The sequence below is a fragment of the Athene cunicularia genome (genome assembly GCF_003259725.1).
Source record: "Athene cunicularia isolate RWA chromosome 1 unlocalized genomic scaffold, athCun1 chr1_part2, whole genome shotgun sequence".
Lineage (NCBI taxonomy): Eukaryota > Metazoa > Chordata > Aves > Strigiformes > Strigidae > Athene > Athene cunicularia.
The window spans coordinates 65,819,889-65,842,542 of NW_020799092.1; the positions used below are offsets into that span (position 1 = coordinate 65,819,889).

Genomic DNA, 22,654 nt, shown 5'->3' on the forward strand with positions numbered 1-22,654 from the left:
AATTCTCAAAATCTAATATCATATCCACCCCATTCCATTCCTCTCCTCTCTTACCAAAGCAGTTTTAAGTACTGATCTTCTTGTTTACCTATTAGCAGAGACCCTCATAGGAGGCAGTCACAGATATATTTAAATCTGAGTGTCCTGGTTCAGCTAGGATAGGGTTAAGTTTCCCCAGCAGGGGGAAGGGATCTCCAGCCAGGTTATTCATACCATGATGAGGTCAGGTCCTGCGTGGCAGCGCAGGAAGCTTTCCTGTGTGGCTTTCGTGATGGGAAGCATGAGGCTGTCTGTATCCACTGCGGTATTTCTCTGTACATCTTTTGTCTTGTTTGCTGTTATTACTGTTCATTGTTGTTATCATTGCTACTGTTATTGTTCAAATTGTAATTTATCACACTGTTGTATTAAATCTCTTTTTATTTCAACCCCGGGGTTTGTGCCCTACTTGTGTCCAAGGGTGGGGGAGGGACAACGGCAATGTGGTCTCTGGTGCCGGCAGAGCCTAAACCAACACACTGAGCAAAGTTAGCAACTGCATCTGAAATTCTTACTAGGCATCCTGATGCACAGTATTCTAGTGATGAATTCAATCTTCTCAAACTGATGGGGAGGAATATAAATCCTCCAGTGACCAAGCAAGACACTAGAAATTTCAGGAGAGTCCCAGAAGACCTCTCGTGGACAGGCGCTAGGTCCAAACTCAGCAATTTTCATGTAAAGCTTATTGTTGTGGCATACTCCTACTATAGAGTTCAGTGATATCCAATACCATAGATTCAATTTTAATTCTTCTAAACCAATGTACAATTTATACTTTTCAAAGTAGACACTGAGGTTGTATGACTCATTGTTAATGACAGTCTCAGTGTAGATGAGTTTGAAGGATCATTTATTCCAAAAATATAAAATGTTGACATTTCAAATCTCAGGTTTTGGTACATCAAGTTTCAGGATCTACTTTGAAACAATCTGTGTGATGCCAGAACATCAGCAGCCATGATACAGCACTTAGCTGCTCAGAGTATATCTACTAAGAGCTATATGGGAAGACCACAACAGGTATGATTTTTTTACCTTATAACTAGTCCAAGTTTTGAACAGATAAGAGCAGACATCCTTTAATTACTGTCACATCCAAAGAATGGGACTAACCTATCAATTGTGTTAATTACATTCCAACAGCTTGTAGTTACAACAATTTGACTGTCTGAGTTTGTCTGTTAACTTCCTAGCATTGTTCAATAAAACATTTTGGTCTGAGTTGGTGTTTTTTTCAGGTACTAAGAAAGTCTTCAAAGAACTATATAATGAGAAGCTTCAAACAAGACTTTGAAGATCTGAACGTCCTTTGGAAAAGTCACACAGAATGACATAATACTGCATGTGTTTTGCCCTCAAAAAAGTCTGTCCTTAACAGTATTCATTCTTAACAGTAATTTATGTGTAGTCTTTGTAAGAATATTCTCTTGAATTGAGAAAGGTAAGACCTGCTTACAGAAGAATTTCTAGACTCTTGTTCTACTTTGAATCTTTTCCTTCACTCTAAATTTAAAACACCATAAACCAGTATTTGCTCCAACAGATTATGTAAGAAAAATAGAAACAGAAATCCGTGCATGAATACAGAAATGATTCAGGATAGAAGCACATGTTGTGGCTGTGCTAATATTTCAAAAGATTTGAGTCTCACATGACATGCAGATAGAGTAACAGAAAAATAACATTTAGGTGTATCATTTGAGAAGTGATTACTAAGAATGTTGAAGTTGTTCATTCTTATTAGAAGAAAACACATTCTAGAATTCTGAACAGACACAAATGCCTGCCCTAATTGCAGAACCTACTTCAAGAAATTTCTCATGTTTATGATTTTCCAATTAATATCTATATTTGAGAAACTAGATTTTTTAATTTAATACTGTTCCTAAAAAAAACAGCTTTATGGAAGCCAGTTATAATTAAAAGAATAAGAGTAATCCCAAGCTATTGTTTATTCATCAGAATAGAAGTCTCCATTCAACAATAAACTCACTTTCGGCAAGACAAAGCAATCTGTGGTCATCAGCAGTCACCCCTATAATTACATATATTATCATTCATAAAGTTTTACAACACAACTTGCACTTTAATTCTAAAATAAAAAGCCATCACTTTTGTGCTTTAAAACACATTTCTAATCAAGCAATCCATTGTTTTTCCTTAGAATAGTTGTAGCTTCAAGAAAAAACAACGTTTTGTCATCCTCTCAGGATCCAACTTGGGACAGGAAACCAGCGTAAAAGGAACAGTCTGGATTTCTGGAAATTACTAAACAGTTATTACCACAGAGAAGTTCTATCTCACAGATGGAATTAAAAGCGACAGTAGCTGCAGAAACAGGCATATAGCATGAATATGCAGCTCAAACATTAAGAGAACTATGTACAGAAATAACTACTGCTAGCATTTCTGACAATCCCTGACACGACTTCCACTTTTCTAAAACATACATTTCTGACTGGCATCAGGATCTGTTTACACAGGAATTGGAGCATGACTGCAGTACTCTCTTCCAGTATCAGTTAACTGATGTTAGTGGAGACTCTGAAGACTGCTTGGGAGACAGTTATATCATGTATCACATTTTCCCTGAACACACCACATTTGCAGTGCTACACTGAGCTGAGGAACGGGGGAGTCAAGACTACTTTCTCCATTTAGCTAAGCTTACCAGAAACTCTGGGCTGATGCATACCCAGAAATCCTAGGCAAGCTATCATTGCATTTGCACAGGTAGACCCCATGGTACCTGTAACAGAGAAACTTGACCCATGTATGAAAGCACATATGCAATAGCCATGTGGTTCACATAACAGACAAATAACAGGCAGATGCAAACATTTATAGTACATATTCCCTATATCTATCTCAGCTAACGAGTCCATATTCTCAGGCAACAGATCTGCAATTTTTCATATCCTTAAACTAGCTACCCAAATGAACTGCAGACATTATCAAGAAACTTGTCTTGCAGTAGTTTAATGAAAAGGTACAAAGAAAGCTACCTATGACCTATTTTTTCTTTAAAAATAAATCTTTGGAGGGTCCTGTGATGATTTTTCAGAAGAGTTAGTGTCAGTTATTTTTGTATGCTCCTCTCAACATGAGCTGTGTATTCACACTACTTATCTGATTCCTACAGACCTCTGAAAGAGTTCCCAAGCAGCACTCCATCCATCCATAATTCAGACTTGAGGCACATGTTAGCAACAGCTTCCCATAACTCAGGAGTGAGAAAGAACTTTGCAAGATTCCTTTTGCAGATCATGAATCTTGCTATTTAATCAGCCATAGAAATAGCTAAGATATACCTCAGTATACTCCAATCCCTGGATATGAGTTATCGCCTTTTTATTCTAAAAATTCCCAGGCCCTGATAAATGATAATATTAATATTTTATCGCTATTTTTAATACATCTGGTTAGACCATTATGCAATGCATATATTTCCCCTTTGGTTATTTTATTACTATTATACTTGAACTTAAAATGAAAAGTTATACTCTATTTTATACATGAAAATTACATTTTCAGGTGACACAGATGAGCATGAACTTTTTACTTGAATGTTAACAGGACTATGCTGAGGAAAATGTTATAAAGGATGAGTTAGTAATAAAAAAACCTAATTACGAAGGATATATGGGAATGTCTACTTAATTAAGTGGAAAAAATACTTGTAGGATAACTTCTAGTTTTCCCATATGCACTGCCATTAGACCTACAGGTGACAGTGCAAAAATGTCACCTGCAGCAGAAGTGCTGTAAAAACAAACAGCTTTATCATAAGCATGGCAGACTGACATCTGAAACATTGTATCTTTTGCTTATTTAACTTGAAATGCAAAACAAAATAGCTTTCAAAAGTAACTAGCTATAAAAAAACCCTAGGACCACATGACTCTTGTTCACAATAGCAATGCACCAAAGTACTGCTATATAGATTACAAATGCAAAATTAGCAACTAATGTGTTGAAAATAATCAAGAACGTGGTCTTATTTAGCCATATTTTGCACATGGCCACACACACCCCCAGAAATAGGTTTTTATAAATCAGCATTACAGCATTTGGCAAGAATACAGTCTGAAGGCAAACTGGCTGGGGAGGAGTTCTAGGGAAAAGGACCTGGAAGTCTCAACAGACAGCAAGTTCAGATGGAGCCTGTGGTATGCCCTGACAACAAAGGTGGTCAGCAGCCTCCTGGTCCATTAGATGAAGGGAAGTGATTATCCACACTCAGACCTCACTGGGGTTGTCAGGGAGCTCTGGAGACCATTTTAAATCCAACCACTGTCCAAAGCAGGGTCAGCTGAAGCAAGTTGCTCAAGGCCATGCACAGTCACGTTTTGAACTCCAAGGATGAAGACTCTACAATCTCTTTGACTGAACAGTTAGAGTTCAATTATTTTTACTGTAATTTTTTTTCCTAATGTTTAAAAATAATGTCTTGTACTTCAAGACTATTATATAGAATACCACATCAGTTTTAGGGACCCCCATACAAGAAAAACATGAATAAACCAAGAAAAGGGCAAAAGGTCAACAAGATGCTCAGAGTTATGGAGCACATGCCCTGTGAGAGGCTGAGGGAACTGGGGTTGTTCAGCTTGAAGTAAAGAAGGCTTCAGAGGCCTTCTAGAAGCTCTTAGAGGCCTCATAGAAGCCTGCTAGAACCTATGTAATCAAGAAGACAGAGCTCAGCTTTTAATAGTGGTGCATAGCAGGACGATAAGACACAAGCAGCATAAACAAACAAGAAGTGTTCCATTTGACTAAAGCAAGAATATTTTTCAACATGAGGACAATCAAGAATTTGGAACAGGTTAACCCCAAGATTGCGCAGTCTCCATCCTCAGTGGTTTCAAGATCCAAGTGGACAAAGTGCTGAACAGCTCAATCTGACCTTAGAATTGACCCTACTTTGAGCAGGAGGTTGGGCTAGATGACCTGTAGAGGCTCCTTCCTACCAGAATTATCCTATGTTCTTATGATTTTATAAGTTCTCATTTGTTTTCCTGAAATAAATACGGAAAATGTCAGAGAGGTATAGTCTTTCTGGGACAAAAGCTAAAGCAAAAATTTGCAGCACATAGTCATGAAGCACTGAAAAAGAAAACCATTAGAGCATATCATTATCCAACACTGACTGCTATAAGACAGTATATACAGCTACAGATTCCAAGCTTAACTGACATCTTAGAAAGAAAAATTCTCCTAGTATTTCTATTTAAATCAATTTTTTTAAAGTTTCAATCAAATTGTGATGAGACATGTGTAGCTACTTAGGAACCTATAACTAGACAGAACAAAATGCGAAAGAAGATGCAAAGTAATCTGAGAACACAAAATAGATTAAACTATTGTGCAATATCAGACATTAACTACTAGAAAAGTTCTGTAAAACTCTCTAACTGGAGCCAAAGACACACTTGCATAGAAACCCTCATGTCTTGGTTTGAACTCAGAAGGCAACTGAGCACCACACGGCTGTTTCACCCCTTCCCCCTCAGGCATGTGAAGGAGAAAATGAAGTAAAAGATTCAGGAATTGAGATAAGGACAGGGAGGGGTGACTCACCCATTATGGTTATGGGCAAAAGACAGATTCATTAGGGGACGAAAAAGAACACCAATTTAATTCAAACACTAACAACAACACTTAACAGACACAATGGGACAGTGAGAAGCATTACCACATTTTAAAAGCATCTCCCCCCAAACTCCCTCTTCTTTCCCAGGCTCAGTTTTGTTCTGGATCTCTCTGCATCCTCCCCACAAGTGGCGCAGGGAAGAGGGCTTACAGTCAGTCCCCCGCTCCTTTCTCCTCAGCAGGAGGACTCCTCGCATTCTTCTCCTGCTCCACATGGTTCCCCTCTCATAGGAAATAGTCCTCCATGAACCTTCTCTGGTATGAGTTCTTCCCACAGGCTGCACGCATGTCCGTGCTGCTCCAGCGTGAGTCACTCCCGTTTGTTGCAGTCCTCACAGTGTCAAGCTACAACAGTGGGGGCTGATTCTTCCCACAGAGTCCTGGCTTCCTTCAGGCGCCGCTCCAGTGTGGGGTCTTCCACAGATTGCAGGCGAGTCTCTGCTCCACTAGTGACCTCCATGGTAGCAGGAGGGTGGTCTGTCTTCTCACCAAAGGATACAGGTTGGAGCTCTAGTACAGTTCCCCCCACCTTCCACTGACCTCAGTGTTCACAGTTGTGTCCCCCTCACAAGTCCCACTCCCCCTCCCAGGTTCCCCTTGTTAAATACGTTATCACACAGGTACAGCCACTATTGCTAATTGGCTTGGCCTTGACCAGAGATGGGTTTGACTTGGAGCCAGGGGAGCTTTGAGAAGCTTCTCACAGCGGACAGTGCTCAGCACCCCCTCCCCCCCCTGCCCTACCAGAAATCCCAGACAAACTCAACACACCCCAGATCACAAAAAAAAAAACCAAAACACTACAACACCAAACATGAGTGAATCTGCCAAAGCAACAGATTTGACCAAGTTTTTCATCTCTTCTCTAGGCTAAGAACTGTAAGCATGGCATAGAGTAATTGTCATACTGCTCAATGCCAACACTGTCTTCTGTTCCACAGGTCCCTGTGGTTCAAAGATGTGCTGTTATAGTAAAAATACATAGAGTCACATTTGAAAAAGAACAGCAGGTTAAGATGAGCAAAAGAAGGAGAAATAAGAGATATTATGTGTAGCAAAGCTTGATCAAGAAATACATATTTCTTAGTAACACCTTTGATAATTCTGGAACAAAGAAAATGAGACAGTTGGGATGGGTTGGAAAAATAATTGAGTTTTCTGTTACAAATAATAAAGGAATATAAATATAATAATTTTCTCATTACACTTTTATGTATTGGAAAGACAAACACACAAAAAAATGTGTCTATCTCATATTAGTCAAAAATTTCACAACAGGACCCTAATTGTCAAACTACACTCTTTAAACTTATCTAATACTGGTAGGCCAACATCAAATGGAATCCTATATTGATTAATAATTAAAAGAAAGGCTCTGCAGAGATTCTTAGATTGCAGTTTCAAACATCTCACATATTACTCTTCTCTAAAATCCTTGTAGAGTTTATTCAGACATCTCAGACAAAGTATCAGTAGTCATACATGAGTCTCTTAGGACATTTTTTCACAGAAAAAAAAAGAAATACAATAGCATTAATCTTGTTTGGGATTCTCATTTGGTTTTATGATTTTACGTTGTCTGGTTTTGTGACTGTGAGATAGAAGTTTTTCCTGGTTGGATGTAAAGACATTCCATTATCTACAGTAGATCACATGGAGCAGTAAAAACTAACCTTATTATTATTTCCAAGAAACAATTGGCAGTAAATATCTTGAGAAGTAGAGAGATTTAAACAGATCATCTAGACAAATGTATACTGGCAACAAGCTTGGTAAACTGAGAATCTGTATGTCTCAACTGACACAATCCTGTCTTGGCCCTACTGTGTAGTTCTACTAATTTCTTTGCTATGGTACCCATTCAAGGTGTTCACTCCTTAAATCAATCAGTGTTTTTTTGTTTTATTGTTGTCAGGCAGTTCAGCTCTATGAATCATCTCACAGCTGGTAGGACTCAACAAGGGATATACAGGAATGAGCATCCAGGTGCAGGCAGGAGCACAGGATTATTACAATTTGATGTAAGTCAATTCATGCAATTTGGGGCATGATCTGAGCTTAAATTTAATGATTCCAGGTCCTACCTCACCCATCCCCTTCTAGTTCTTGCCCTCCACCAGTGGATTTGGTGATCATGCATCCAGAATGCAAGTCAGTTAGAATCACAGAATCATACAATAGTTTGGGCTGGAAGGGACCTTTAAAGTTCACCTAGTCCAACACCCCGCCATGGGCAAGGATATCTTCCACTACATCTGGTTGCTTAAGCCTGGTCCAGCCTGGCCTTGAACACAGCAAACACTTCCTTGAACAACTTCTCCGGGGTCCTGCATCATAAAAAATATATTCCTTCTGTCCAATCTAAATCTACCCTCTTTCAGTTTAAAACCACTGTCCCTTATCTTGTCACTACAGGCCCTGGTATAAAGTCTCTGTCCAGCTGTCTTATAAGCTCCCTTTAAGTATTGAAAGGCTGCAATAAGGGCTCTCCAGAGCCTTCTCTTCTCCAGGCTGAACAACCCCAACTCTCCCAGCCTGTCCTTACAGGAGAGGTGTTACAGTCCTCTGATCATTTTCATGACCGTCCTCTGGACCTGATTCAACAGGTCCATGTCTTTCCTGTGCTAAGGACTCCAGAGTTGGACATAGCACTCCAGGTGAGGTCTCACCAGAGCAGAGGGGGAGAACTGCCTCCCTCAACCTGCTGGTCACACTTCTTTTGATGCAGCCCAGGATACAGCTGGCTTTCTGGGCTGTGAGCACACATTGCTGCCTCATATCCAATTTTTTGCCCCCCAGTATCCCCAAATGCTTCTCAGCAGTACTTCTCCCAATTCATCCATCTCCCAGTCTGTATTAACACTGGGGATTGCCCTAACCCATGTTCAAGACCTTGCACTTGGCCTTGCAGAATTTCATGAGGTTCACATGGGCCCATGACTCAAGGCTGTCAAGGTCCCTCTGGATGGCATCCCTTCAGTAAAACAATCTTTATGCTCTGGCTTTTTTCATCCTCTTCCTTTCAATAATATAATTTCTTGTTGGGTTAGTTCTCCCAAACAACTTAACCTGCACCTATATGACTCTTCTATCTGACATGTAAAGTGGTATCAACATAGAAGGGAACTAAAGCAGGAGAATGGGAGAAAAAAAAAACAACAAGCAAACCCTTTCATTCAGCAGCACTTTGCAGTTGCACTGAATTAACTGTAACATCATTAGTCACACCACTGGCATAATATTTCAAGCCTGCTTTTGATAGATGAGTGCATCCTTGAATACATTCAACTGATAACCAGTTCATTTATAGGAGTTTAAATTTTCACTGATGCAGTTTAATTCCATTACAATTAATTCAATATTTTGCTTATCAGTACTTGATGAGTTTGCATGGAGACAGAATTTTAAGAAGAAATTATGTAATCTCTGAATTTCCTTTTCTAGAAAAAAAACAGAGCAGCAGGCCTGTGAGAGAAGACATTTCAGAAAAAGCTAAAACAGTTGGAGGACTTGCATTTCTTTACCTGGCTTTCTTCCTTTCAAGTAGATTTCAAGTTCTCACTTTTCTTCTTTACGACTTTTCACATATTTTTGATATGTGTTCAAATATTTTAAAATGTAGTAATTCTAAGAGATTGTAATTAGCAAACAAGCATTTTTTTACAAGAATCCACATGAGAAGACAACTATGCTTTTCAACGTTACACAAAACACTGAGATACTGCTCCTTTGACCTTTAACTAGCAGAAATACACTTAAAATACCTTCAAAGAAATTAAAGGCTTCTGTTTCTGGAAAATTTATAACAATTTTTCAAAAATGAACCCTGTTACAAGTTAAATTCTCAATATGCCTTAGACTACATGCCTTAGCCAATGAAACATTCATAGTAATACGTCATAGGCGCAAATATGTTAAAGTACTTATAAAAATAGTAAGTACCATGAAGAAAGAAATATCTGTCAAAAAATGTAATCAAAATAAAGAATATGGAAAACATTAGTTTCACTGAAAAGTACAGCTTCAATTCATAGGATTTTTTATGGTTATTCACATTTTATGATTTATTAATGATTGGAGGATAGCCATTTTCCACACATAAATTCAATCTACAGGGTTTTTACTACATTAAAACCACTTGGAGAAACAATCTCAAATTTTTGAGCATTTGTCCAAAGTATTTTGAAACAAATAAAGTTACATGTGAACTATCAAAAGGATTGAATCTAATACATACAGTAAAAGCACTTGTCTATCACCTTATTTTTTAAGATAATGTTAAGAATAAATCAAGCCAAGTTTTACTATCCCTGTAACAATTTCTATTGTCACCAAAATAATACTGAAACAATTTCACAGAAAAGATCTTCTACACTACACAAAATAGCTCATTTGAAAGCAGAGAATAATGAGAAAGAGTAGGTATGAACATTAGAAAAAATGAAAGAAGCAGCAGCAATCTGCTAGATATTTGTAACCATAATTTATTTTCTAATCAGCTCACTGAAAACAGCAAATGAACCCTGACTGCAAACATCTGCCTACCAAACATCACTAAAACCATTTTTTTGTTGCCAGTGCAAAATACAAATCATCACCTTTCAGAAACTTTCACATTTCTACCAAAGGTCAGTTTTGGTCCCATCATAACCCAGGAATTAACAATGACTATTATTATAGTGCATATATTCCAAGTTTACAAAATATTTTTACCTTCTAGCTAGATTCAAAATGTCTGTCTCAAATAACACAGATGTGAAAAAAATATATTAGATAAATATTATCTGATGCCTATTGCAACACAAAGTCTGTAAAATCTAATTCAGGTAAGTTCTTTGTAAACTGAAAAGTCCGAAGTTTCTACTTTACGGTGTGTCAGCATCACAGCACAAAGTGTTTAAGATGTTAAATATCAAATGCAGATGTCTGGACTCCCATTTAATCTATGGTAGACTGTATGGATTCCTCCCTCACAAAAATGCAACATATTCAGCTACATATTTTAATATTTTAGATCCTTCTGATCTTAATAAACTTATACCGCAATGAGTGAAAACACATACACACAAATTCACCATTTTTAGTCTGTAACTTGCTGCATTTACAGAAAATTTTGACTGCACTTAAAGCTTCTCCACATAGAAAAAATTCAAACCCTCCCTGAAGTAGCGTAAATACCAAGTTTTAAATGGATGTTTTAGAAAATTAGTTTCAGGAACTATTAAGACAGCAATTGTTTATAGGTTGCTATATTAATGACTTAAAAATTAATAAATAAGCCATCCCCTCAGTAAGATCATTTTACTTGGGAGACTTGAACATTTTTTTCTTTACTTGGACATTATCCATGCTTGACTGAGGTGTACCACATACCTCTAGAATTAGAGATTTCACCTCTGCTCTAGAACATCATACTACAATGAAACACACAGACTTTTTGATGAAAAGAAGCTGCACGTTTTGTGTGGGTTTTTTTTTTTTTTCTTTTCCTGTCTTAATACTATGCCAAATTTCCAACAGATTTCTCCAATGGGAAAATCTATTTCTCCCCTGTTTTTCACAGATATACTCTTTCCCAACAATCTTAAAGTAGTTCAAAGCCATGACATTAATAGGTTAACTCCACTACTTGCAGACAGGAAAAATCAATTTACCTGAATGCCATCAAGCAACTTGCTCATGCACCAGTAACTGTCAGCTTCTATGTTCTGCAGCACTTCTTCAGGCAGACTGGAAACATCAAAATTTTCCACTTCCTCTTCTTCTGTTTCAGAAAAAGAGAGAAAGACAAGTCAATGAAGTGCACAGAATGAATAAAGCAAAGACAGGAAAATAATTGAAAACAAAGGCAACCATCACTTATCTTCTAGTCAGAAACTTCAACACACATTTACTTTAAGAAGGACTAAATGAATTATTTATTGCTCAACTGTGTCATCTAATGGCTTTAAATGTTAATGAATACTTAATTTTTTGCAGACTGTGAAAATCTCAAATCATGCCTGATTAACCAGAATTAATATATAATAAACTACTTCATTCTAAACATTTCACACCTGAGAGGATCATCAGAAGTACTTTGAGAGCCTTCAAGCTATGTATGAACATTCTCTCCAGAACATATCTATGTTTGCATCATGCACCACAAAATATGTTGCCAGTCTTAACAGAAGAAAAAGCCCTGAAAAATACTTTTTAGAAAACCAGTGAAATTTATTTAGAAAGCTGACTACAGCTTTTCAATAAATATTTGTTTTTCAGACAAGCATTTGTAATCAGAAGGAAATCAGACAAAAGGAAAGAGATGATTCCAACTCTCCCCCCCAGAAAAAGCCATGATTCTCAATACTGAAAAATTATGTCTAATTCATGGAAACCGAGTCTTTCACACAAGCGTGTTAGAAGAAATTCACATTTCGCTATGAACTGAAATTTTACCATCTAAGTCACATTGATTTATTTTTAATCCATTCTGAAAAGAACACAGAATGTGCTCCCTTGCCAGCTACCTCCCAAAGCTTCCATAAAACTCCAGATGAGAGTTTAACATGTGCTCGGAATGCTCTGAATAAATGCTGTAGCTTCCCTCTTGCGGCAAGTCACAGTGTCTTACTGTATCAACATAAGACTCAAAGAAGCATCTTTCCCAGCTGTGGTTTCTTCTCAAGGAGAGGTTGGTGCAGAAGAGAGAGATGTTTGATTCTACTTCAAACAGAGCATGATACGCCAAAGAAGGAAATTCCTCCATTACACAACTGCAAGGCAGCATAGAATAAACAGTAAAAGAAAACCGAGAACATGTAATATCTTAAACCTCCTCTGCTATCTGTCTCATAGCTTTGCAGTATGTCATTACAGAAGCCGAAGTAGATCTTTAGGTTGTCACATTGGATTATGCTACTTTAAAGCACTTATTTGTCAACTGGTAATAACCATAAGCATTACACATTATAAAATAATTTTAATATACCAGTGATTTTACCACTACTAGTAGACACTGGTAGCAAGATGTTCCCAAGCATTCGTTTGCCCTGGTGTCTCTGCAGGTGTGCATCTTCTAAGGGATCATTGGGTTTGGACTGTGAAATATTAATAGCTGTAGGACAGGATATCAGGTGATGCTAATAAAACTTTAGTTAAGATATTGGAGAACCTGGTAAGTAAAATAGGGGATTTCAGTGGAGACTCAATAAAATAAAAGCACGCTATAATCTCAAAGGTTGCAGGATTGTAAACAATGCACCAGTAGTTACTTACTGGTTACTAAAGGAATGCAATCTTAGCATTGGAGTAGTTTTAAAAACCCAGTTTTTAAAAGAAGATCAACAAACAAGTACCAATATATTTTAAATACCCTATATATTAAACACAGGTATAACTTGCAAAACAATGAAGAAAGATTGAGTAGCAGGCTGTAACAGCAATATTTTTTTTAATAGCAGATACTTTTGTGAGGAAGAAAAAACTTTTTACCCAATGTCAGCAGGATATTCCTCCAGTCAAAAAGGAAGATGGACACTCCCCACCCCCACTCCCTGAAATCAGTATCATACACCTCTCTCGGAAATGAACAGAAAATTCGCACAATGCTTTGTGGAAGACAGGGGTAACATAGGCAGTAATTAAGAGGTAAAACTCCCTCCAACAATTTTCTGTTCAGTTCCCATTATTTTCTCTATTAGACTTCCCTTGTTAAAGACAGCCTCTAGAACAAACTCGGGTTCATTTCATGTATTAAATCTAACCCCTTCAGAAAAAGCATGTTAAGAGAAAAGCCTAGCACGATATAAAAGAAAAAAGTTTTTTTATGGCAAAGATGCTTGGATACAGTGGAGATAACAACAAAGAACTAAAGGCAAACAGACCAAAACCAAGAAAAAAACCAAAGCATCTAGCAATTAAGAAACCTAAATCAGATTAGACAAGTAGCCAGTGATGTACATTTGGCAAAATTAATCCAAACTGAAATGCCAGTTTTGCAGCTCAAAAAGACAACAACAGAAAGGTCCCTCAAAGTACAGAATAAGTAGCAAATTATTATTAATATCAATATGTCCAAAATCCACTAACAGAAGAATTACTAAGAGTACTCACATGACTCAGTCACAGTAAGACTGAAAGTTACTACACTTAGCATGGATAGAAAAAGTCAGTTTAAAATTAAAACTTCCATATGAACCTGTGAAAAACTCAATATTATTTATGCACCTATCTACCTTCAATCTGATACACCCTGAGATTTTACAACAAAAAAGAAAATCCCACAATTTTAAGCAATTAGGGATTAAAATTCCCCTTAATTTAGAAAAAAAAAACTTTTCCAGACAGAAAAGATGAACAATGTATCCTCTAGCAGGAACAATTTTTTTTGTATACCCTATACATATTAACCCATAAAAATGTCTTACAGTTATACAGTTTATATTTACTATATATTCATAAACCAGTGCCCCAGTGGAAAAAATAGTCAATATTCTTAATTTTCATTTCAGTATTTTAAACAGCTAAAAAGGAGAAACCCATTCTCTCCCTGACTCAATGTCTACAGAAAAAAACAATAAATGAAACAGAGTTCATACTTACATAAAACACAATCATACATTGAACTTTATTTCCCTCAAAAGAAGCAATCTTCAGGCCCACCTTTACTAAACACTTGCTGAAAGAATGAGATTACAGCTACTCAGATAGCGTGCTCCTTTGCAAATTTCCTGCCGTTGAGCACCTTTTCTTTTCATAATGCCGCTATCACATTTCTGAACAAAAAGGAAGTTATAAACCACAGCACAGCACAATAATGCTTCTACATAGGGGCAAGAGAAGATAAACAAAAATGACTTTTTATCTTCCCTTTCTCATCTTTCTAATCTTTCGTCTTTTTTGTCCTTCTCCTTCAAAATCTACCATTTCACACTCTATTCTCATACCAGAACTTAAACCAATAAAAAAGCTGAAGATACACCTAACCATTGAAGGCGGGCATCTTACCTCCCTTCACAGCCAACACAGAAAAACAAGTAGTGACAAAGTACTAGCTGTCTTGTTCTAAAGTGCAAAACTAAAATAAATTAGATGAATCACATCAAAGAAAATCCTACTTCTCAATATTGGCTATAATTTGAATTTAAAGGATTGCCTAGACGGCAGTTTAAGAAGCAAGGCTGAAGCAACTTGGACAGCAAAGACAACCCAGAATTAATATTTTGGAAAAACTAGATTCTATTTTTTCTAGTAAGGAAGGACTATCAAATTAGAAAGAAAAATTTACTATTTTTTTCCCCAGAAAATAGAATATAGTTTTTAAAAAACATCTTCCAATGGTTCCAACTACTTTTCATCACCAAGCACAAAGATACAGATAGCATTTATGAACCATCCAATTCTTTCAATAAAAGAATCTATAGTCCCTAAATATAATGTCACAGAGTTGCAACTAAACCATTGCAGAAATAAAAATAGCACTTTTTAAAAGTACTAATCTAGGTTTCTTGTTCTGTCTCTCTCTTTGGAAGAGACATTCAAGAACATTATGTTTTTCTTGTAGCTTATACTGAATGATCTCTAGTGTTTTCATAAGTTTCTTAAATGTAAAACAAATATTCAGGATTTTTTAATATGTTCTTCAAATATACAAGCTACTTACAGTCTAAATTTTAGTTCCACTATGTTTCTCATGCACCACTAAGTCATCTCTTCTAATGTCAGATAATAAACTTTTGAAATACATTAAAAAAATCTTCTAAGACAACTCAACTGTATCTTAATGAGTATTATAAGTATTATAACTGTGTTTTAACTAGCAATATTTACCCTATGTAAAACAACTGTCTCATACTTTAGCTTAAAACTTTGCAATAAGATATTTTAAAGAGTAAATCTAATTACTTAGAGATATATTAAAATACATTTCTCATTAGATCAGCAAAGTATATTTTGGTATATTATATTGGTTGCATCATGGTTTGAGCCCAGAAGGCAACTCAGCACCATGCAGCAACTGACTCAACCCTTTCCCCCCCAGTGCTGGGAAGGAAAAAGTGAAACAAAAACCTCAGGAATCAAGGACAGGGAGGGAAGACTCACAGACAAAAGGCAGACTCGTTAGAAAAAGAAAAAAAGAACATAAATTTAATTCAGACACTAACAACAACGACACTTGACAGAGTAGGACAGTGAGAAGCGTTGCCACAACCTAAAAACACCTTCCCCCCCACCCCTCTCTTTTTCCCAGGCTCAGCTCTGCTTCAGATATCTCTGAGCAGCACAGGGGGCAGGGAATGGGGGATACAGTCAGTCTTGCTGTTTCTTTCTCCTCAAGGGCACAGGGAACTCCTCACATGCTTCTCCTACTTCAGCATGGTTCTCCTCTTGCAGGAGACAGTACTCCATAAAATTTCTCCAATGTTAAGTCCTTCCCATAGGCTGCAATGCTTTCCTAGCTGCTCCAGCATGATTCCCCCTGGCATGTTACAATTCTCTCAGCACCCAACTACAGTTGGAGCTGCTTCTTCCCTCAGAGTCTTGTCCTTCTTCAGGCACAGGCACCTGCTCTGGTGTCAGGTCCTCCACAAGCTTCAGGGGGGCATCTGCTCCACTGGTGACCTCCACGGGCTGCAGGGGACAGGCTGCCCTCTCACTGCAGGGCGGAATTGCACCTGCATACCTCCCCTGCTCCTCCTCTTTTCTTCCACAGATCTCTGTGTTTGCAGAGGTGTCCTCCTCCCAACTCCAACTCCTCCTCCCAGATTCCCCTTAAATACGGTATCACAGAGGTGCAGCCACCATCACTAATTGGCTTGGCTTTGGACAGAGGCAAGTCTGACATAGAGCCAGGGGAGCTTCGAGAAGCTTCTCACAGGGGCCACTGCTGTAGCCCCTTTCCCCGCTACACATACTAACCCAGCGCATTTAAATGTGTCTACGCTGAACAAGGAGCTATACTGTAGAAGCCATGCAGATACTAAATCTAACAAAGAACACTAAATCTAACAAAGAAGGCACAGCATCACCAAAGCTGCCAAACAAGCAAGTGCTCAGTGACATTCAACAGTTTCTCCTGCATCAATTCACCTTAACTTGCTCCACTTTATTGAGGGAGTTAAAAAGTGGCTCTGAGTACGTGAATGACCCTTTTACACAGTACGGCTGAGATAAAAAAAGGCCATCCATTTTCATGACAAGCTCCCATTAAGGTACATTTTATGGGCAGAATAATACACAAAATAATAGTTTACATCACACTTAATGTTTATTCATATCTTTGTGCAGGCACATAGTGCAAAGTGCTTCTTCTTCCATGCAGCTTTAAGGGAAAAAGCTCCATGTTACTACTCCTTTTTGACATATTTGGATGAAGAAATAAACACACTAGAGAAGCTTAGAAAAAAAAGAGCAGAAGGTATTTCAGGACAAAAACCAGAAGTAGCCAAAATAACCACAGGAAAAGTATATGAAATATTTCAATTTAAGACTTGTGCTTGAAAAAAGAATTGCAAATTCTGGTTTTAGATAACTTTAAATTCATTTTCAATGAGTGAAATGTGAATGGACAGTAATATAAAGATTAAATAACAAGAATATGTGGGAAAACAGCAGACCAACATGTACACGTATCAATATCTGAAGAAAAAAGATCACTGCATAAAATTTCCCGATTACAAAGTCTCACAGCAACGTCTCTCATTTTCTTCAGTTTCCTGCGGAGATCTTTATCGTATTATCTATGTAATTGTAGAAGGCAGTAAAAGAGTTGCCTGGAGGAAAACTGCTGTAGCATAGAGTCAATGACATACCAATCTGAATATGTTCATTCCCGTAAGCATGGTATTAGCTGTTCTTTACTCTTTCCCAGGGTATGCTTCTGAAACATCCCACAGTGCAAAAAGAATGAATAACTTTAGAAACAGCTTTAACTGTATGCATTCCCAAAGGCAAAGACATAAGGATAAAATGAAAAATAAAAACATTCTTACAACTACTTACAGATTTATTTTTTCAATTACCTCTGTTTTTAAAACAAGAAAAAAGAAAGACCCAGGGAACTACAGACCAGTCACTCTCATCTCTGTGCCTGGCAAGATCATGGAGCAGATCTACCTGGAAATTATGCTAGGGCACATGGAAAACAGGGAGGAGACTGGTGACAGCCAACATGGCTTCAATAAGGCCAAGTTGTGCCTGACAAATTTGGTGGCCTTCTACAACAGGGTTACAGCATTGGGGGATAAGGGAAAAACAACTGATGGCATCTACCCGGACTTGTGCAAAGCATTTGACACTGTCGTGCATGACATCATTGTCTCAGATGGATGGACCACTCAGTGGATAAGGAATTGGCTGGATGGTCGCACTCAAAGAGTTGTGATGAACAGCTCGATGCCCATGTGGAAACCAGTGATGAGTGACAATCCTCAGGGGTCAGTACTGTGACTGGCGCTGTTTAACATCTTTGTCAACAACATGGACAGTGGGACTGAGTGCACCCTCAGCAAGTTTGCCGATGACACCAAGGTGTGTGGTGCAGCTGACACACTGGGGGGAAGGGATGAGTCATCCAGAGAGACCTGGACAGGCTGCAGAGGTGGGCCCGTATAAACCTCATGAAGTTCAACAAGGCCAAGCGCAAGATCCTGCACATGGGTCAGGGCAATCCCAAGCAGAAGTACAGGCTGGGCAATGAGTGGACCGAGAGCAGCCCTGAGGAAAAGGACTGGAGGGTATTACTGGATGGAAAACTGAACATTACCCAGCAACATGTGCTTGTAGCCCAGAAAGCCAATGGTATCCTGGGCTACTTCAAGAGAAGTGCGGCCAGTAGGATGAGGGAGGGGATTCTGCCCCTCTACTCTGCTCTTGTGAGACCCCACCTGGAGTACTGTGTCCAGCTCTGGGGCTCCCAGCATTAAAAGGACACAGCCCTGCTCAAGCAGGTCCAGAGAAGACCAAAAAGATGAGGGGCCTGGAGCACCTCCCTGTTCTGCCCAGAGAAGGGAAGGCTCCGGGGAGACCTTAGAGCAATCTTACAGTACTTAAAGGGGGCCTAGAGAAGAGATGGGGAAGGACTCTTTATCAGGGAGTGCAGTGATAGGACAAGGATAATGGTTTTGAACTGAAAGAAGGCAGATTTAGGTTAGATATAAAGGACAAAATTCTTCACTGTCAGGATGGTGAGACCCTAGAACAGGTTGCCTAGAGAGGCTGCAATATGTCCCCTCCCTGGCAGTGTTCAAGGGAAGGTTGGACAGGGCTTGGAGCAACCTGGTCTAGTGGAATGTGTCCCTGCCCATGGCAGGGGGTTTGTACTAGATGATCATTAAGGTCCCTTTAATCCAAACCATTCTATGATTCTGTGAATAACAGTAGAAAATAAACATGCTAAACAGGTAATAATGGCTTGCCTCCATTAAAAATAGGTTTTAATATGAGATTGAGGCTAGCTTATGATTTTGAGGGAGGTTGTTCAAAATGTTTAAGTTCATATCTGTTCTCTGTCTTTCAGATATACTTGATTTCTTCTTAAAAAATACTTGAATTTCACCATTTCATTAAAAATTATGTGTAAAAATATCCGCCACTACAGACAGATGGAATCATATAGTACAAATTTTTGCATTAAAGAACTGGAAAATTTTACTTTCGCAGAGAATTTTATTTATGAAGAAATCACATCCTGAAATAGAACTAAAATACTGAAAAGGTATGATATTATTAAAATGGGTTAATAATATTGTTACAGTAAATAGCAGCCCTTCACAATGACTCCAAATAGCCATCTGCGTCCATCTTTGTTCAAATGCAACTAATAGAAAGGCAACCTGCATTCAGAATTTCTCTAAACCTGTTACACCAGCACCAACACTCAGTCTTTATACACTGGCAAAGAACTGAACCTAATTTGATAGTCTACTACTTCATTACACTAAGCAAACCCATACAAAAAATATCTCTATTAAATAAAGAATACATTCTTTCAAAGGAAACTAATTTTTAATGAAACAGAAATTGCCTTATTAATTTTTTAATTTTAGCTTTTTATCTTGAAATGGTGTCTCAGTACTCAGAATCAGGCAAAACACTCAGATGAAATCACTGCAGTGGGAGATAGAGGACATAATGGATAGTGGTATATGAAAGATCCAGTGCTGAAGCCCGAAACAGACTGTAAGATAAGTTTTGATTGATCTTTACATACACCCAATATACAAATATATAAATAACAAATAGAAACATTAGAAAGTTTAATAATCTGAGTATCTTAAAACTGTACTTTTTAAGCACTGATTTGCATAAATGTATTTCTCATCTAATGTATAAAAAGTATTACCATATATTTCGAGTCAATATATATAGCACCTGCAGAAGTGCAAGGAAATCATTCTGACTACATGCACAGGTAGGTACTTGTCTGTATAAAGTTTACTTTGTTGTATTCTACTTTAGATGTTTTATCTTCAGACAGACCATATCTAAAATTTATCAGCTAAGTATACAAACTTCAAAACTATGTGCATATGATTGCAGAGGTGCACAGTAATATTTCTACATCTAGAATATGACATATTCCAGTTCAAACTCATTTTTCAAAAAGCCTTATGAAACATCTATTCAGCCACTGCTGCACTAAAGCATTGTTTTTCTAAGATCAGGCATAATAGGGCATTTAAATGTAAATTCTTAGAGTAACAATTACCTAATTAAATATGTACATAACCACATCAATATCTCTTATTGAAAAAATCCTAATTACATATTTATCTGATAGAAATAACTTTTGAGCCATTAAGGATTAATCACCCAATAAAAACTTCTTTCTTTCTGATACTGCAGTCACAAAGGTAAAATTAAAAAAAAAAAAAAAAAAATCTCAATCATCACATCAGTCCAGGCTTAGGTAAACATGACCTTACTATATTTAAAATATTTCCCTATTACCAATCATGTTCTCACACACACAATGTGTAGCTTGTCTATTTTAACACTATTAATAACCTTACACTTCTATTCAGTTGATCTGACACCATTTCTTAAAATGCAATAGGAAGATAAATATCTTTATACAACTGTATAAAAATGATGTTTTAAACATTAATCATTTTATTTTATTAATATTAATTCTCTAAATAATTTCACTGCACATGGGGAATGTTGAAATCTCCTTCGACCTGGTGAAAAGGGGAAATAATCTACAAAACCACTGTAATCTTGATTACTTTTAATTTTCATGCTCTTCAAAATTAACATATGACCCTGCAAGTACTCTCAATTTGTTCTATCACAAAAGAGTAAATACTTCATACACTTATTCTCTAATTCCAGATTTTACAGAATAGTAATCAGAAAATCAGTGAGAAACTTCCTTTAATGGACCTACATGCTTGTTTAATAAGTTTTTTCTACTCAGGCTTTTTCTAAATGTTAAGGTTTGAACTCAGCAGCAGCCAGACGGCCTGTGGCCGGCCCTTCACCTCCCCTCCCCACACTGGTCAGATACAGGAGGAGAAAAAGAAGAGTATTCATGGGTTGAATAAAAAGACAGAGTTTACTAAATGTAACAAGAGAACAACAGTAACAATAGTGAATTCAAAAGAAAAAGGGTAAAATGCAACAGTGGCTTACCGAATGTGGTGACAATTGCCCCACAGCAACATCACCTACGAGCAGACGGGTGCGTGCAAGCGAGACAGACCCCGAGAGCAGAGCAAGACTGCCCACCTGGGCAGGACATCACATGGTATGAAATACTCCAATGAAAATTAACTCCATCCTGGTCGAAACCAGGAGAGTCTCCACCTCTCATTCCATACCACTGACATTATGCTCAAGTTTCCAAATATATCTTAAGGAATCACCACCCCTTTTATTTCCAGGTCGCACAGATACCATTCCTTTATTCTATGGGCTATACTTCCAAACTTTTTGCTGAGTTATTTTGCTCCATAACATCGGGTTCCATCTGTTATGACAGTCTACAAGGCTGAGGAATGGAATGAAGTGGAGGTGGCTCAGTCAGCGGAGCAGGAGGCTTTGGATGTGGCACAGGGTTGTTGCAAGGCACTAAATGCAATAACAGGATTATTTGACAGTCTGGTTGATTGACTGTTCTCACCTGAAATCAAATCTCCCTGAGGCACACACATCGAATCTCCTTCTGCATCACCCACCAAGTGTACTCAGATCCTTGGGCAAAAGTAATCCCAAGCATGGGTTTACCTTTACCCAATGCAGGAATAATCCAAACTGACTTCCCCAACACATTCCTAATGCACACTACGTGGGTTTTACCCCCATCCATAGTATGTATGAAGTTTGACTGACCAGGGCCAGCTTGCTTAGCAGATTCTCTGTTATTGACTAACCAGGTGGCTTTTGCTAAATGTGTGTCCCAGTTTAAAAGTTCCACCACGTATTGCTCTGAGTGTAGTTTTCAGCAATCCATTGTATCGCTCAATTTTCCCAGAGGCTGGTGCACGGTAAGGAATATGATATATCCACTCAATACCATGTTCTTTGGCCCAAGTGTCTATGAGGTTGTTCTGGAAATGTGTCCCATTATCTGACTCAATTCTTTCTGGTGTGTCATGCTGCCATAAGACTTTCTTCTCAAGGCCTAAAATGTTGTTCTGGGCAGTGGCACGGGGTACAGCATGAGTTTCCAAACAACCAGTAGCTGCTTCCACCACTATAAACAAATAATGTTTGCCATGCTGAGTTTGTGGGAGAGTGACATAATCAATCTGCCAGGCCTCATCATGTTTATATTTTAACTATCATTCTCCATACCAAATGGGTTTAACCGTTTGGCTTGCTTGATCGTAGCACATATCTCACATTCATGGATTACCTGTGCAATAGCATCCATGGTGAAGTCCACCCCTCGGTAACGGGCCCATCTATATGTTGCATCTCTGCCCTGAAGGCCTGAGGAGTCATGGGCCCAGTGAGCCAGAAATTGTTCACCCAT

The 22,654-nt window shown here is 38.0% G+C and overlaps 1 protein-coding gene across 1 annotated transcript in view; it reads right to left on the reverse strand.

Moving 5' to 3' along the window:
• The window catches only part of TBC1D22A (TBC1 domain family member 22A), a 210,441-nt gene that overhangs the window by 116,933 nt on the left and 70,854 nt on the right, over positions 1 to 22,654 (reverse strand). The window contains exon 9 of the mRNA XM_026868331.1: positions 11,349 to 11,458. Coding sequence (XP_026724132.1) covers positions 11,349 to 11,458 — 110 coding nt within the window. The remainder of the gene's footprint in view (positions 1 to 11,348; positions 11,459 to 22,654) is intronic.